The sequence below is a fragment of the Pleurodeles waltl genome, chromosome 10, assembly GCF_031143425.1.
Source record: "Pleurodeles waltl isolate 20211129_DDA chromosome 10, aPleWal1.hap1.20221129, whole genome shotgun sequence".
NCBI lineage: Eukaryota > Metazoa > Chordata > Amphibia > Caudata > Salamandridae > Pleurodeles > Pleurodeles waltl.
The window spans coordinates 661,629,705-661,646,207 of record NC_090449.1 but is presented as its reverse complement, the minus strand read 5'-3'; the positions used below and the strand labels follow the sequence as shown (position 1 = coordinate 661,646,207).

The window sequence follows — 16,503 nt, the reverse complement described above, 5'->3', positions numbered from 1 at the left end:
CAAGCGAGCTTTACCTGAGGCCAATTGAGCAGCATCCCTACCCCCGTCCAGGTGTGAATGGGGGCGCAGACAGGCTTGCCTTAGGCATGCCTTTGACGCATCAGCAATGCATCTTTACATTGGTGCGCTTTAATGGTCTGACCTACAACTAGAGCACTGCCTATATATGCATCGTGGTGAGTCCAAAATGGTTGCATTTGGTAGCCATTGTTGTTAAATATGTAAGTGCAGATCGAATAAGTGGAAAAGTGCAAGTATGTTTAACATAAAAAGTGGCAATTAATAATTTCTGAAAAATGTTTGCAGCTTTATTCTTTTTAACAACTGATGAATTACTGTTGCATAGAAATATATGTCCCTTAACATCATCAATAATTAGATAACTTGGAGGGAATAACGTGTAAGACCCTCTCTCATCAGTCCTCTATCTTCTAACTACTTTCTCAAACGTCATGATGGAGATTTTTCCAATATGTACTCTGCACACAGTATTTCTAATATGATAAATTACAGCCCTGTGAATTGAGAAACGTTTGATATTTTATTATAGCTACGAAAAAGAAACATACTTTTAAAATTCCTGTTAGCAAACTCTAACATACAAACTAAAATACAAATGCATATAAAAATTGACCATTCTCAAATCTACAGCAACAGCAGAAACACACCAGGGAGGAAAAACAAATCAGCATAAACATACACTTGAGATTCAGCACATGGTGTGCTGATTGTATGATACTGAAACAAAACTGACCATTTTCAGGAGACAGTTTGTCATAGGCATCTTCATATATATAGTTTCTTCTGATGGTGACATTAATTCCTTCTAGAAATGGACTGTCGCCTTGGACATCTTGCTTATCTGCATAGATCAACCTTTGAAATATCTAGAACAACAACATGGAGAATAAACAGTAGTTCAAGTAACGGAAAGACAGTTAGGAGTTTTCAAAGGCAATATAAACAAATAGTGAAGCCCGGTAGAAATCCTGTAATTAACTGCGGAGTACCAGAAACTTTTTAAAACATTATGCAGTACAGCCAATGAAAATACCACAATGTTACACTAAATTAAGATGATGTTTTTTTTTTTTTTTAAACATACAACCTTTAAATTGAAATAAAAAGTACTATTAGTAGAATAACAAAAGGATTAGTTATATATTCGAGTCACAGTGTGTCCGAGGTGCAAGTTCGGCGCTGTGACATGTCTACAAATACGGAGTTGGCTCCCGATAATCAGAATTGTCGGGCTCTCTGATGTTTAGGCATCATGTTATGTATGCTGAGCTTTGGACAGGGAGTACAGACTAGATGCCATAAATGCTTACTAGGAACAAGAAATAAGTACAATAATTTCTCAATACATAATCATGTAAACGAAAAGTCATGTAGAAAGTTACTGGCAGAAAAGAAATGCTAAATTTAAAAAAAATGGAAGCTTTAAGCAGGCTCTTCCATGCTTTATTACACATTTTTTTGGAGAAACACTGACCTATTATGTCCAGCAAAAAAAAAGCAGTATATGGTTGCTGGATAGATAATACTTGTAACTCACTCCTGTGACAAACTAAAGTGTAGCACGGTCTTCACAGTAAACAACCTTAGACGGTACCTATCCTATGCATTGCTTGAAGTGGGGTGCACGTCAAGAACGTTAGTACCAAATGCAGACCCCACTAAGGCTTCACAAAATGTTGTGGAGGAAACATGTAGGCAGTTCTATTAGAAAGTGCATCTTAACAGGTGATTTAAATTGAGATGGCTGATCAGGCAAACTTAAAAAAAAAAAAAAGAAGCTGATAAGACCAACAAATTATCTTTAACAGTAGCCACAGCAAGGCCACCATGGGCGAACGATAGGGAAAAAAATAAAACATCAGATAACTGGGCTTGTAATGACTGGATATGCCAAGAAGAACACCAAACAAGAAACTTTTACCAGCATCCAGCATAAATAGTTTTGGATGATGGACACCTTGCTGCTATAATTACTACCTCAAGAGTAAGACTGAAGGCAGTTAACTGACGCCACTCAATCTCCAAGCGTGGAGATGTAAGTTGCACAGGCACAGATTTAGGACCCGGCCTTGCTGCTGCGACAGGAGGTCCTCCTTTAGTGACAGCCAAATTGGAGGACAGACGCTCATAGCCACAAGAGCTGAAGCTCAATCAGGAGCCACTAGGATGCCCTGGGCCCAGTCGTTTGTGACCTTCTTCAAAGCTTTGGGCAGAAGAGATAGAGGTGGGAAGGTGTACAATAGTCCTAACCTCTATTGCAGTGAAAAGGAATCTTAGAAACAGAACTGTTATGGAAAGTTGGCACACTGCATGTTTTCGGTGGTGGCAGAAAGATTCAGCTGGGTTCTCCTCATTGCTGAAAGACACTCACCACCACCTCAGAGCTGTGTTATATGTTATCTGCTAGATATCAGTGACCAAGGTTGGCAGCCATGGCATTTAAAGATCCTGCCAGTTGTTTTAACAACAGAGAGACACCCTGACATCACAGCCAGTTGTGGAAGCGTTGAGCCTCCTGGCACAGGACCATGATCGCACCCCACCTTGCTTGTTGCATCACCACTTGGTGGTGGTTTTGTCCATAAAGCCCTGCACCCCCTCTGCCTAATGGTGGAAGGAAAGCTTTTAGTGGCTATTGAGTTGCTCACAACTCCAAAATACTGTGTGGCGATGGGTCTCTGCTTTTGACCAGAGTCCTCTGCTCTTCACCTCTCTCAGATGACCTCTCCAACCTAGCAACAAAGCATCAGTCAACAACATTAGTTCTAGGTGGAGTAGGGAGAGGGATCTCACACTGGTCCAATTGTGATCCTGCAGCTTCCACTGCAGGCCTATTGCAGCCTCCTGTGAAACCTGTGTGGAATCGGACGAGGGTCCCTGGTGCTGTGCCCACAGTCATGGTCCACTAGCAAGATGTATGAGGCCAGAAGTCTCAGAGCCCCTCTCACTGAGACCCAGGTCAAAGGTTGAAACATCAGGTTCATAGCCTGAATTTCCTGGACTTGGGGCGTAGAAAAGACTTGAAAAAGCATTATATCTAGGAATTGCCAAGATGAAAGGGAGCCTGTGCAAAGGAGTCAGGTGATACTTCGGCATATTGATGGAGAATCCTAAGGATGTTAGCAGACTGGCAATTGGCTGGAGGTGGCCCATTACTGACTGAGGCGAGCCCACTTCCTGCAACGAGTCATCAAAGTATGCAAAGACTAGTATTCCCAAAGATGGGCAGAGACCACCACCATCACTACTGATGTAATACATGAGGGCACACCTGGCATCAAGGTTTTGAAGGGCCCTCTCTGCCTCAGAGCCTGTTTGTGAGAAGAAGACTGGGAGCTCAATGGTTTGATTGAGATGAAATGAGGACGACATGTTAAGAAAGAATTTAGGGTTGGTTCCAAGGACATTCTATTGTTATGAACTTGAAAGAAAAGCTCTCTTAAGGTGAGGGCCTGCAATTTTCTAGCATGCCTTTAAGATGTGAAAGCAACAAGGAAAACAACCTTCCAGGAAATGAACTGTAACAAACACAAATTTAAAGGTTCAGAAGGAGGGCCCATGAATCTGGTAAGGACAACGTTAAGATGCCAGACATGAGTGGGGCTATCCCGGGTAGAATAACCCATTTGAGTCTTTACATGAAAGCTTTGACGATAGTGATTCTGAACATAGAAGAGGGTTCCCTGTTCTGCATGTAAGCTGCAATAGCCGCTAAGTGAAAGCATATGGAAGTACAGGTGAGGCCTGATTTCTGTAGATGAAGGAAGCAGCAGACAAAATCCGGAATTGCATATTTAAGCGGATCTATGTGCCTAGCGGTGGGGTAGTGGACAAACCTCTTCCACTTTACAGTGTAGCAGGCCCGTGTAGTGGATTTGTGTGCTTCTTTGAGGATAGATATGCACTCTCTTGAGGGAGTTTAATATAGCTAAACTCTAAGACTTCGGGAGCCGGATTACTGGATTTAGTTGCCTGGGGTTGGGAAGCCTGATTGTGTCATGAGTGTGCATGATACGATCTGGCCTCTGGGGCAGCTTCTCATGGGGAACCACTGACATTTCTATAAAGATCAAGAACCATGGTTGTATGGCCTATGTGGGAGTCACCAGAATGAGAGTGAGAGATGTTTGCCGAAGTTTACATTTCATGTACGGAGGAGTGGGACAGCAGAAAAGCTTAAACAAAAATCCCTGACCAGTTCATCCATAAAGCAATGTCCAAGGACTGTGGGAACCTGGAGACGAAGCCTTGGCATTTTTTTGTTTTTGGCCAGTAAAGTGTTTGACCTCAAGAATGCCCCAAAGGTGGCGGTAAGGGAATAGGACTTGTGGGTGGATTTCCCACTTGTGGACTCGTTGCTTCATCCTTCTAAGGATGTCTGCAAAATTGTGTCCACTTACTTAGAAATAGGGAATACGCGAATGCCTCTACCTTCTGAGATGGGCTGCTAACACAGCAAGGTATTTTGTGAATACTCTAGGGGCAGTGGTGACTCTTTACCCGAGGCAACACTTTGAATTGATAAAACTGACCACTTAAAAACATAGGTAGTGTCAAGGGGCAGGATAGATGGATATGTAAATGCAGGCATCCTTCAAATTGAGAGCCATCATGAAGTCACCTTGCTGCAGTAGAGGGATGACATCCTGCAGAGTAATCATGTGGAAATGTTCTGAAAGGATGTACTTGCTGAGGGGCCTCAGGTTGAGTATTGACCTTAGAGACCTGTTCTTTTTGGGCATGAAAAAGTACAGGGAGTATGCTCCCTTTCCATGATGTCGCAATGGTACTGGTTCGACTGCCCCTTTGAGGATAAGCACTAGAACCTCATCCTGAGGAAGACGTTGATGTTCTGCAGGGAGCGTGTGTTTGTGGGGTGAGATGTTTAGTGGGGTGGCCATGAGCCCCAGTAAGAAACTGCATTTTATGATGGAGATGACCCACTAGTCCAAGGTCATCTCTTCCCAACATGGAAGAAAGCCATGTAGCCTACTCCCTAGCAGGTGTAGTGTGATCAGGGAAGAGCAGAATGGAGTCACTTCTTGGAGGAGGCGACTCCTTTGGCTAAGCCTCCTTTGTAACTTCCTCTTTAATACCCCTGTGCTGAGTGCTAGTTATATTGCTGCCTCTGGTAGGAGGAGGGAGAGTCTAGGGAAGAGGTCTTGCTACCCCTCACCCCCTCCTTCATACTGTGACCTGCGAAAGGACCCCTGAGGAGTGGATGTTTTAAGGGCACCCATTGCTGTGGCTGTATCCATGTCCTTTTTCAGCTTTTCAAGCATCTGATCTACTTGTGGTTCACAGAGGTGTTCACTGTCCAACCGCAAGTTCAACAGATGATACTGTACTTCTGGCTCAAAGCCAGAGAGACACGCCAGACATGACACCAGACGAGGATGATGGTATTAACTTCCCTGGCGGCAGCATCGGCTGCGTCAAGAGTGCAGCGGATGGTGACATTTGAGATGGTCTTGCCTTCTGTTTCCAGCTCCTGCCCAAAATGCCTATACTTCTCAGGGAGGTATTAGAGGAGTTCCTCTTTCTCATCAGAAAGTGCCATGTCGAATCTGGGGAGCAGGCAAACAGAGTTAGCAATACACTAGTGTGTGGCTTATTGTACTGCCACCACCTTACTCACTGCATCAATATTTTTTACTCTCCTTGTCAGGAGGTGGAGCACCCCCTGTACTGTGGGTTTAAGCACACTGCAGTGTCATGTGAACCACAAGGGAGTTCAGTGGAATGTGGCCGCGGATGTAGGTAGGGGCACTGGGTGAGGGTTTGTATTTTTTTATCCACACTGGGTGTGATGACCTGAACCTTGACTGGCTCTTTAAATAACTTGGGCGCTATCAACATCGGGTACTTTCAGTGCCAAACGATTCACCGAAACTCCAACAGAGTTCTTTGATCTCCACCTCTCCCAGGTGCCCTCCTCAACCCAGTTGCGATGCATCTATCAACACAGTCAGCTCTGATGGGGTAAGAAGAAGTGTCTACTGCTGGCATATTTGTCGTTAAGCAAGAAACGCTGCAGGTCCGCTGCAATCTCCTCCGCAATGTGGATGGAATCCGAAAAAGTCCCTTGGTGCTGCATCCATTGGGAATTCAGATCGCGCGGACAGCCAGGATGAGCCATCTGGCACGTTCGACCAGCAGAATGCAGGAGGCCAACAGTCCTAGTCGCTTCAGAGTCATCCTCACTGAAATCCACCACAGAGGTTAAAATACTGCGATCATACTGCCAAAGTCTGGGAGTCTCTGGTTCGGGGAAAGGCACAAACTGTGCCATATCCACATATCCAGTATGGCACTGATGAATAGAAACATCTGCGAAGGAGTGAGGTGTGACTCTGTCATGTTGACTATGAACCCTAACAATATTAGAAGGAGGCGGTCTATGTCTGCCTGGGGTGAGAATCTCTTCAACATTCAGTTGTCTATGTAGGGAAACACTAGAACACCCAACCTCCAAAGGTGTGCTGTGACCACCGGCATCACTTTCCTGAACACCTGAGGGGCAATGGTGAGGTCAAACACCACAAGCTGAAAATGCTCCTTGCCCACTGTGAAAAACAGCTAACACCTGTGGCCTGTAATGTGGAATTTAAGAGTACTGCAGGTTAACCACTATCATTTAGTTTCCAGTCAAGATAAAACCTGGACTAGCATAAGAGGCTTGAATTTGTTCTTTTGGAGGAGGCTTTGAGAGAGCAGAGATCTAAAATAGCAGGCAGGGCTCAGTTTTTTTCCATGGCACAAGGAAGTAGTAGGAGTAACATCTATTTCTTGTTTTTGTGGCTGGATCCCTCTCCCTTGGGCATAGGGGCCCGCACTTGCAGCTGCAAAACAGATATGTGGTCCTTTGTCAGATCATCCACTCTGAGGGTTGAAAGTGTGGTGGGGTCAAAATAAATGGTAGGGCCTAACCCTTCTGTACAATTTAGAGAACCCATCTGTCAGAAGTAATGTCTTGCCACACCTGGAGTAAGTAGCTCAACCCTACAACAACAGGGTGGCAGTGTTCTAGAAAGGCCACAACAGCTGTTTTGAAGTACAGGATGCTGAAGTGGTAGAAGACAGCTATGTTCACTGTCCATCATGTTCTGAGCGTTGTCTCTGGGAGCTTTGGCCCAGATCTTGAAAGGGCTTAGGAGCCTGCTGTGTTTGAGATGGGATCTGGCTTGGCCAATATGACAAGCCCCTCACATAACCCTGAGGTGGGCAGAATTGGTGGGAAAACTGTCTGGCGAATGTGGAGACACCCATTGAGAAAGCTGTGGAGCAAATCTCCTTCAATCATTCTACTGCCAAATCCACCTTTTCACCGAAGAGGCAAGAGCCCTTCAATGGCATATCACCAAGGATGCATGAACATCCTGTGAGAAGTCCATAGACCTCATCCAAGAGTAGTGCTGAAGCACCACACTTGTGCCAATTGCCCATCCCAAGCTGTCGGTGGTGTCAGCAAGATCAGATTGAAAATGTTGCTGTATCCTAGCCATGCTAAATAATTTGAGCTAAAGACACCCTTAGGTTGTCTGGGACTGCCGGCAAGACCTGACCGACCCTGTCTCATAGTGCATATGTGAAGCTACAAAGGAGACAGCCAGTCTTTATTAAATTAGTGCAAGGCTGGAGGAAAAAAAAAACATGAGCTTCCCAAATGCTTCCAAATGTTTGGATTTGGGGTCATAGAAAAGACTTAGGTTGACTTCATTAGTGGATTCCTGAACCACCATGCTCACTGGTGTTGGATGCTGCATTAGAATATCAGTGTTGCCTGGAGCTGCTCTGTGACAAGAAGAGATCTGATTGTTGACCAAAAGGTCAGAACATGGTTTTGCCCAACAGCATATCTGTAACAGCCTCGTTGAGGGGCAGAAGAGGTCCGGCAGGCACCTGGAAAGGCACCTCTGTAAGCACGTAGGTTTTAACTTCCACAGTCGGGAGCTGTATGCCAAGGATCTCTGCAGCCATTCTGATCATTACCTCAAAAGATGCACACTCCAGGGCAGGACCAGGGGAAGAAGTTAAGTATCAAGACCACTGGCACATTCTGTAGGTTTTTGTACTGATTGTCGTCATCAGTTGGTGGGACAAATTCCTCACCATGGTCTCTGAAATTCTGGTTATAGTCTGAATTTGAGCCAAAAATATGGCACCATGTGTCTGCAAGAAAAGGCAATGTCCAAGAGTCAGATGGATTGCTAAAAGGCTGTGCCCTGGTGGACTTGGAGAGACCCCTTGGTAAAGGTCGAGATGAATTTGGCTCAGAGTTGGAGACCAATATACATTGTGGGTCCTCCACAGGTGCGGGCGTGGACGAAACTGGTGCAGAGTGTGGCGGCAGGACCAAAGTCGGCTCCGCAGGTGATGCAGATCCTGAGGAGGGTTCAAGAGGCACAGGCAGCTTCAAGGGTGAACCCGTTAGCGGGAGTCCGACTGGTGGTCCCTGTGGATCCTTGGGTCTGAATGCACACCAGAAGAAACCGGAAACATAATAAAAAAATGACCAGAATAGCCTCCCTAGGGGTTCAACTTGCCTCCGACCTCCTAATGAGGCAATCCCAAGTCTGGTCTTAATGCACTGTGACTTTCTGGGTCCATCCACGACATCACAGCTTGACCAGGTGTCACACTGACACCCTTGCACCTTCTTTGGAGATCAAGAATGGTGGGAAGGGGCTGATTCCCACTTGGACTTCTTGTGCTTCGCCTTTGACTTACCCAAAGACTTCGAATGCAAAGAAGATCTGCTTTGGGAATGACCTTTCTCTTGACTTTGACTAGTCATGGCACAGACTCTTGCAGTGTTTTGCGATCCTGAATGGTGTTCGGATTCATCTGGGCACAGTCATCACAGCTTCTGGAGTTGTGTTCTGAAGCTTACCTAGTGGGGATCTTTCAAAGACATTTGTTTGCGACAGTCACTACAAGGTTTAAACTCTCATTTTAAGTGGAACATTTCCCTTGCACACTTGCAGAATTTTGAAAAAATGGAGAAAAAAAAAATCTTGTCACAAACGAAAGGAGTAGAACTCCGGATCTGCATCTTAAGGCATGGAAAGAAAGGAAATGATTTTTGAGCAAATACATGGCACTTATGTATGGCTCCGTATGTCATTTCTGGAGCATAACAAAGTTGGTTGGGACCCTTACCCTGCCACGCACAGGTGTGCAGGGGTACTGCTTTAGAGTTCACCTGAGTCCAATGCGACATGGAGGAGTATTCACAATGTGAGTTATCTGAAGTCAGAATTATTCATAAAAATGCTTTAATACACTACAGTAAAACACTAATTTAGGCAATACTTCATAACAATTAACCAGGGGCATTAATGCTGGTGGACAGTTCACACAAAGTTGGCAACATGTAATTGTCATATGTATTTATAAGGCTGACTAACTGTAAGGAAATGGCTCCCTGTTGCAGTTAACCCCCACTTTTTGCCTGATACTGATGCTGATGCTGACTTGACTGAGAAGTGTGTTGGGACCCTGCTAACCAGGCCCCAGCACCAGTGTTCTTTCACCTAAAATGTACCATTGTTTCCACAATTGGCACACAGATAAGTCTCTTGTAAAAGGTACCAGTGGTACCAAGGGCCCTGTGACCAGGGAAGGTCCATAAGGGCTGCAGCATATGTTGTGCCACCCTAAGGGACCCCTCACCTAACACGTGCACACTGCCATTGCAGATGGTGTGTGTTGGTGGGGAGAAAAAGGCAAAGTCGACATGGCATCCCCCTCAGGATGCCATGCACACAAAATACTGCCTGTGGCATAGGTAAGTCGCACCTCTAGCAGGCCTTACAGTCCTAAGGCAAGGTGCACTATACCACAGGTGAGGGCATAGCTGCATGAGCAATATGCCCCAACAGTGTCTAAGTCTATTCTTAGACATTGTAAGTACAGTTGTGGCCATATTAAGTATATGGTCTGGGAGTTTGTCAAAAACGAACTCCACAGCTCCATAATGGCTACACTGAATACTGGGAAGTTTGGTATCAAACTTCTCAGAATAATAAACCCACACTGATGCCAGTGTTGGATTTATTAAACAATGCACACAGAGGGCATCTTAGAGATGCCCCCAGTATTTTCCCCAATTGTTCAGTGCAGGACTGACTGGTCTGTGCCAGCCTGCTGCTGAGAGACGAGTTTCTGACCCCAAGTGGTGAGGGTCTTTGTGCTCTCTGATGACAGAAACAAAAGCCTGCTCTGGGTGGAGGTGCTTCACACCTCCCCCCTGCAGGAACTGTAACACCTAGCAGTGAGCCTCAAAGGCTCAGGCTTCGTGTTACAATGCCCCAGGGCACTCCAGCTAATGGAGATGCCCGCCCCCTGGACACAGCCCCCACTTTTGGCAGCAAGTCCAGGGGAGATAATGAGAAAAACAAGGAGGAGTCACCCACCAGTCAGGACAGCCCCTAAGGTGTCCTGAGCTGAGGTGACCCCTGCCTTTAGAAATCCTCCATCTTGATTTTGGAGGACTTCCCCAATAGGAACAGGGATGTGCCCCCCTCCCCTCAGGGAGGAGGCACAAAGAGGGTGTAGCCACCCTCAAGGACAGTAGCCACCTCCAAGGCCTAAACACCCCCCCAAATTCAGTATTTAGGGGCTCCCCAGAACCTAGGAAACTAGATTCCTGTAACCTGAAGACGAGGAAGGACTGCTGACCTGAAGCCCTGCAGAGAAGACGGAGACACCAACTGCTTCGGCCCCAGCCCTACCGGCCTGTCTCCCCACTTCAAGAAAAACTGCAACAGCGACGAATCCCCCAGGGTCCAGCGACCTCTGAAACCTCAGAGGTCTACCCTGCATCTAAAAGGACCAAGATGCTCCAGAGAACAGCGGCCCTGTTCAACAAACCTGCAACTTTGCAACAAAGAAGCAACTTTTAAAGACCACACGTTTCCCGCCGGAAGTGTGAGACTTTCCACTCTACACCCGACGCCCCCGGCTCGGCCTGCGGAAAACTAACTCTACAGGGAGGACTCTCCGGCGATTGTGAGCCCGTGAGTAGCCAGAGTTGGCCCCCTGAGCCCCCACAGTGATGCCTGCAGAGGAAATCCAGAGGCTCCCCCTGACTGCGACTGCCTGCTTCAAGGAACCCGACGCCTGGAAACCACACTGCACCCGCAGCCCCCAGGACCTGAAGGAACCGAACTCCAGTGCAGGAGCGACCCCCAGGTGACCCTCTGCCTAGCCCAGGTGGTGGCTACCCCGAGGAGCCCCCGTGCCTGCCTGCATCGTTGGAGACCCCGCGGGTCTCCCCATTGATCTCTATTGAAAACCCGACACCTGTTTGCACTCTGCACCCAGCCGCCCCTGTGCTGCTGCGGGTGTACTTCCTGTGCCTGCTTATGTCCCCCCTGGTGCCCTACAAAACCCCCCTGGTCTGCCCTCCGAAGTCGCAGGTACTTACCTGCTGGCAGACTGGAACCGGGGCACCCCTATTTCCATTGAAGCCTATGTGTTTTGGGCACCACTTTGACCTCTGCACCTGACCGGCCCTGAGCTGCTGGTGTGGTAACTTTGGGGTTGCCTTGAACCCCCAACGGTGGGCTACCATGGACCCAACTTTGAACCCTGTAAGTGTTGTACTTACCTGTGAACTTAACATTTACTTACCTCCCTGAGGAACTGTTGATTTTTGCACTGTGTCCACTTTTAAAATAGCTTATTGCCATTTTTGCCAAAACTGTACATGCTATTGTGATAATTCAAAGTTCCTAAGATACCTGAGTGAAATACCTTTCATTTAAAGTATTGTTTGTAAATCTTGAACCTGTGGTTCTTAAAATAAACTAAGAAAATATATTTTTCCATATAAAAACCTATTGGCCTGGAATTGTCTTTGAGTGTGTGTTCCTCATTTATTGCCTGTGTGTGTACAACAAGTGCTTAACACTACCCTCTGATAAGCCTACCGCTAGACCACACTACCACAAAATAGAGCATTAGAATTATCTCTTTTTGCCACTATCTTACCTCTAAGGGGAACCCTTGGACTCTGTGCACACTATTTCTTACTTTGAAATAGTATATACAGAGCCAACTTCCCACACTAACAATTCATTCCGCCATTGTCATTCATATGGATATATGGAGTTTTCTGTGATAAATCAGGGAAACAAGGAAAACACCTCTGTGTTCATTCTTTTTATAAGGTGAGTAGAAAATTTACAAAAGAAAGTAAAATGTAACAGTTTTTGTGGGGAAGATTTGTCACTTGGACAGATCAAAGCTTTCGAGGGCTCAAATTGATCAAGGGGGAAACCAACCTGTCACCTCATAAACCTAACCTAAACCCAGTGAACAAGTAGTAGCCTGTCCCAAAAGTCCTCAATCCAGCCTAGGCATGGTTTCAGGGAAGCAGAAATGTGAATCTCAGCATAATCTTTGATGAACCTTTTATTGAATTTGTGGCCCTATCTGAGGACTCCCGACCTTTCCCTAAATGCAAATTTCACCCACAATATATCAATTTTTCATATGGTGGAAGGGGTGGTGTTAGAAATGGGGTCTCTAATTGGAAGTCAGTTTACACCGTGTCCAAGTAGGGACCCTCACTCTAGTCAGGATAAGGGAGATACACAGCTCAGATAACCCTTGCTCACCTCCTTGGTAGCTTGGCACAAGCAGTCAGGCTTATCTCAGAGACAATGCGTAAAGTATTTGCACAAACACATACAGTAACATAGTGAAAACACCACAAAAGAACTCAAGACCAGTTTAGAATAATAGCCAATATTTAGCTAAATCGAAAAAGACCCAAACAAAAATCCAACATACACAAGTAAAGCTATCTTGTTTTAAAGTTAACAAAAAGAGTCTTAATCCATAAGAATCAACAGATGCGTTGTTTAGCACAAAGTACCTGGTATGTGTAAAAAATAAAGCTGCAGGGGCGAGAGTGCATCAGAAAAGCAAGCAATGCATTGATTCCTTACTCACAAGTGAGACCATCCGTCAATTGTTTCCCCGCCGGGTAAGGAATGAGTCGATTCTTTCCTTGCAGGGAAGGGATGCATCAATTTCCGGACAGGCAGAGTCAGGTCCGTGCGGTGATGTTAAGGTTTTGGCGCACAAGGACGATGCATGGAAAATTTTGATGCACAGTAATGATGAAGCCACACTGAGCTGGTGATGCACCGATTTCTGCAGCCGCAGGGCAGGTGCTGCACTGGTTTGCAGCTGCGAGGCAGGTGTTGCATCGATTTTACAGCCGCAGTGCAGGTGATGCGTCGATTTTTCTGCTGCTCCGTTCCGGGGCATGGATTTTCACTCAGGTTTACCAGCTTCTCCTTCCAAAGGCCCTGGGACTGGGGTGGCACGACTTGGCAAATCAGGGGCTCTTAGCAAGAGAGCCCAGGTGCTGGCTGATTAAGTCCTTGATGTTCCAGAGACTTCTTAAAAAGAGGCAAGCTCAGTCTAAGCACTTGGAGAAACTTCACACGCAGGATACACAACAAAGTCCAGTCGTTGTTCTCTCTACGGCAGAAGCTGCAACTGCAGGCCAACCAGGCAAAACACACGCAGCAAAGGAGCAGTACTCCTCCTCACAGCTCTTCTCCTTGGCACAGATTCCTCTTGATCCAGAAGTGTTCTAAAGTTGTGGGGTCAGCAGTCCAATACTTACTTCTGCCTTTGAAGTAGGCAAACTTCAAAAGGAAAGACTTTGAAGTGTGCAAGACCCTGCCTCTTCCTTACCCTACCCAGCAACACTCTAGGGGGTTGTAGACTGTATTGTGTGAGGTCGGGCACAGCCCTTTCAAGTGCAGGTAACAGCTCCTCCCTCTCACGCTAGCCCAGGAAGAGCCATCAGGATATGCAGGACACACCTCAGCTCCCTTTGTGTTACTAGAATTAATTCACAAACAGCCAAACTGTCAGTCTGACCCAGACGTGGATTCTGCGTACAAGGAGAGGCACAGAATTGTTAGGCAAGAAAATGCCCATTTCCAAACTCACAATCTAGAAACCGACTTTACCAAAAGATGTATTTTTAAAATTGTGAGTTCAGGGAACCCAAACTCCATATCTTTATGTGCTCCCCCTGGGAAATTTCACTTAAATATATTTAAAGGAAATCCCCATGTTAATCTATGGGAGATATATAACTTGCAATAGTGAAAACCGAATTAGGCAGTATTTCACTACCAGGACATGTAAATACACAGTACATGTCCTATGTTTTGAATACACTGCATACTGCCCATGGGGCAGCCTTTGGCCTACCTTAAGGGTGACTTATGTGAAGTAAAAGGGAAGGTTTAGGCCTGACAGTGTCGCGTAGGCTCTCATTATCCTAATGAGACTACTGGATTTTTGGGCAGCAAGATCGTTCGCAGTGTGGGGGACTAAGTCTAACCCACGGTGAAGGACCCTTGTCACCCCAAATCCAGGTTATGCTCCGGCTAACTAGCAGTGCCTCATCTCTCCCGAAGGGAAGAGACAATTGGGCATCTTAGTACTTCCCAGGTAAGTCGTGGTCACTCAGGTCACAACCAGTTCTCTGATACAAAGTGCGGTCTCATATATAAATGACAAAGGCAGTTTGAGTTTTAAAGATTAGTTTAATAAAACGACTGCATTTTAGATAACAAGGCGTGAGCCGCAATAACCAGAACCATACAACACAGTAAGATGGAAATAGTAACGAGGAGAGTGAAACATAAAAATAAGGCTATCATATTGTAACTAAAGTATGTTCTCTCTAAGTTATATTTGGAGCACAGCATGTGAAGCTCTAAGCCTGCCTTTCTGGTTTCCCCGGTAGGACATCAACCCTCATTCCTGAGCAAAGGCCTGTGATCTGGATCAGCATATGCAACAGGGCAGTCAGCATCTAGTTGTGGGTTCCTGGTCGGAATCTCCCTCTTCCGTGTACCGGGACTAGAAGGTGTTTTTATACTATTGATGTGAACTAACACCCCGATGTTCCTGCGAAAGGATGTGTACTGTCTAAGCACCATAAAGACTAAACTTCTACCACGTCTATCGGCAATGTACCAGACTGTATCCTTGACTGAAGCACAGAGTGAGCAAGAATGTATTGTTTGAGAACACAGTGCTGAAGTAAGCTAAACAGTGTGATAGAAGGAAATAAAACAAGACCGTGAAACTGGTTATTGTAAAATAACAGTGCAAGGCTAAATAAAATGCATCTAGGGCAAAGTGCACAGAAGCCTAATACGTTAAGCTTACGTGCATAAAGCTACAATAAAAAAGGGCACACTACAATAGGTGGGTGCACTTGCCTGGTCAAACGTTTACAGGGCTACTCATATGGGAGGCACAATCTGTGCTGCAGGCCCACTCGAAGCTTTTAATTTATAGGCCTCTGACACCTCTAATGCATTTTACTAGGGACTTACTAGTACATCAAATAAACCAATCAGGGATAATCAATCATAATCACAATTTAGATAGAAAGCACTTGCATTTTAGCACTGGTCAGCAGTTGTAAAGTGCCCAGAGTACCAAAACCAGCAAAAACAAAATCCAGCACACAGTCAAAAATACTGGAAGCAGAGGCAAAAAGGCAGGGCAAACCAGGCCAAGGATGGCAGGTCTAACAGTTGGTGAAAAACATCAGCCTACCCAGCTTTGTTAATTCAGTTTTAATGTAATCAGACAAAGGAATTTTCATGCCCTCTCACAGGTTAGGCAATCAATAATGATCTCTCTATTCAACGAAGCATGTGGATTAGCCCAGATAGAACCCCCACAAAGCAAGGGAGCCAACTTAATGGCATCCTTGGCACACTCCATCCATACTCCTGGTGTAGAATATAGGTAGAGCAAGCAGAACACCCAGAAGTAATCTAAAAATCCTATTTTGCTCCACTTGGAGAGGGCTAGTGTTTGAGTATCCCCAAACTGCTGTGCCATAGGAAGGGCCGGGCTACATGCTTTTTCCCCAGTGCATATGGCCAAATTGAAAAAGTGGCCAACTGAGCTTAAACATTTCTGCCTCACCTTGGCTATGCATGACCCCCAATTAATCGTAGCATCCATAACTACTTCCAAGTATGAAAACTTCTCAGTCTCGGCAACAGGATGACCGTGCAGATGGATGCTTTGCATCTTGTAGTTTATGGGCTTGCAAACCATAATAAAGGTCTTCCTTTTGTTAGTAGCCAGGCCCAGTGTCCCCATAAAAGATAATAATTCTTGGATTAAAACATTAAGGCCATTGGGGGTTCTGGATAATAAAACCGCATCATCTGCATATAATAAACTAGGACTGGAGGGCGTGGCCAAGATGGCGGCGTGCTAGGACATGTATGTCCGAGCTCCGCCGCCCTGGCCCTCTGTATAGCTGTCTGGTCCGCTAAGGGGGTCGCTTTGAGGCCCCCCAGAAGTTGCTGACATCGCTGCTTGCCGCGAATTGCCCCCTGAGGACTCCGCGGCGCGCCGGGCGGCTCGTGGTTGCCGGGAGCCGGCGGGCGCTGAGGCGCGGCCTAGGTC

General features: G+C 46.0%; 1 protein-coding gene across 3 annotated transcripts in view; it reads right to left on the bottom strand.

Annotated features, from left to right (window-relative positions):
- Window positions 1-16,503, bottom strand: part of UBE3C (ubiquitin protein ligase E3C) — an 885,810-nt gene that overhangs the window by 280,175 nt on the left and 589,132 nt on the right. For all 3 annotated transcript variants that reach the window (XM_069211153.1, XM_069211154.1, XM_069211155.1), the window contains exon 19: window positions 755-887. In XM_069211153.1, coding sequence (XP_069067254.1) covers window positions 755-887 — 133 coding nt within the window. The remainder of the gene's footprint in view (window positions 1-754; window positions 888-16,503) is intronic.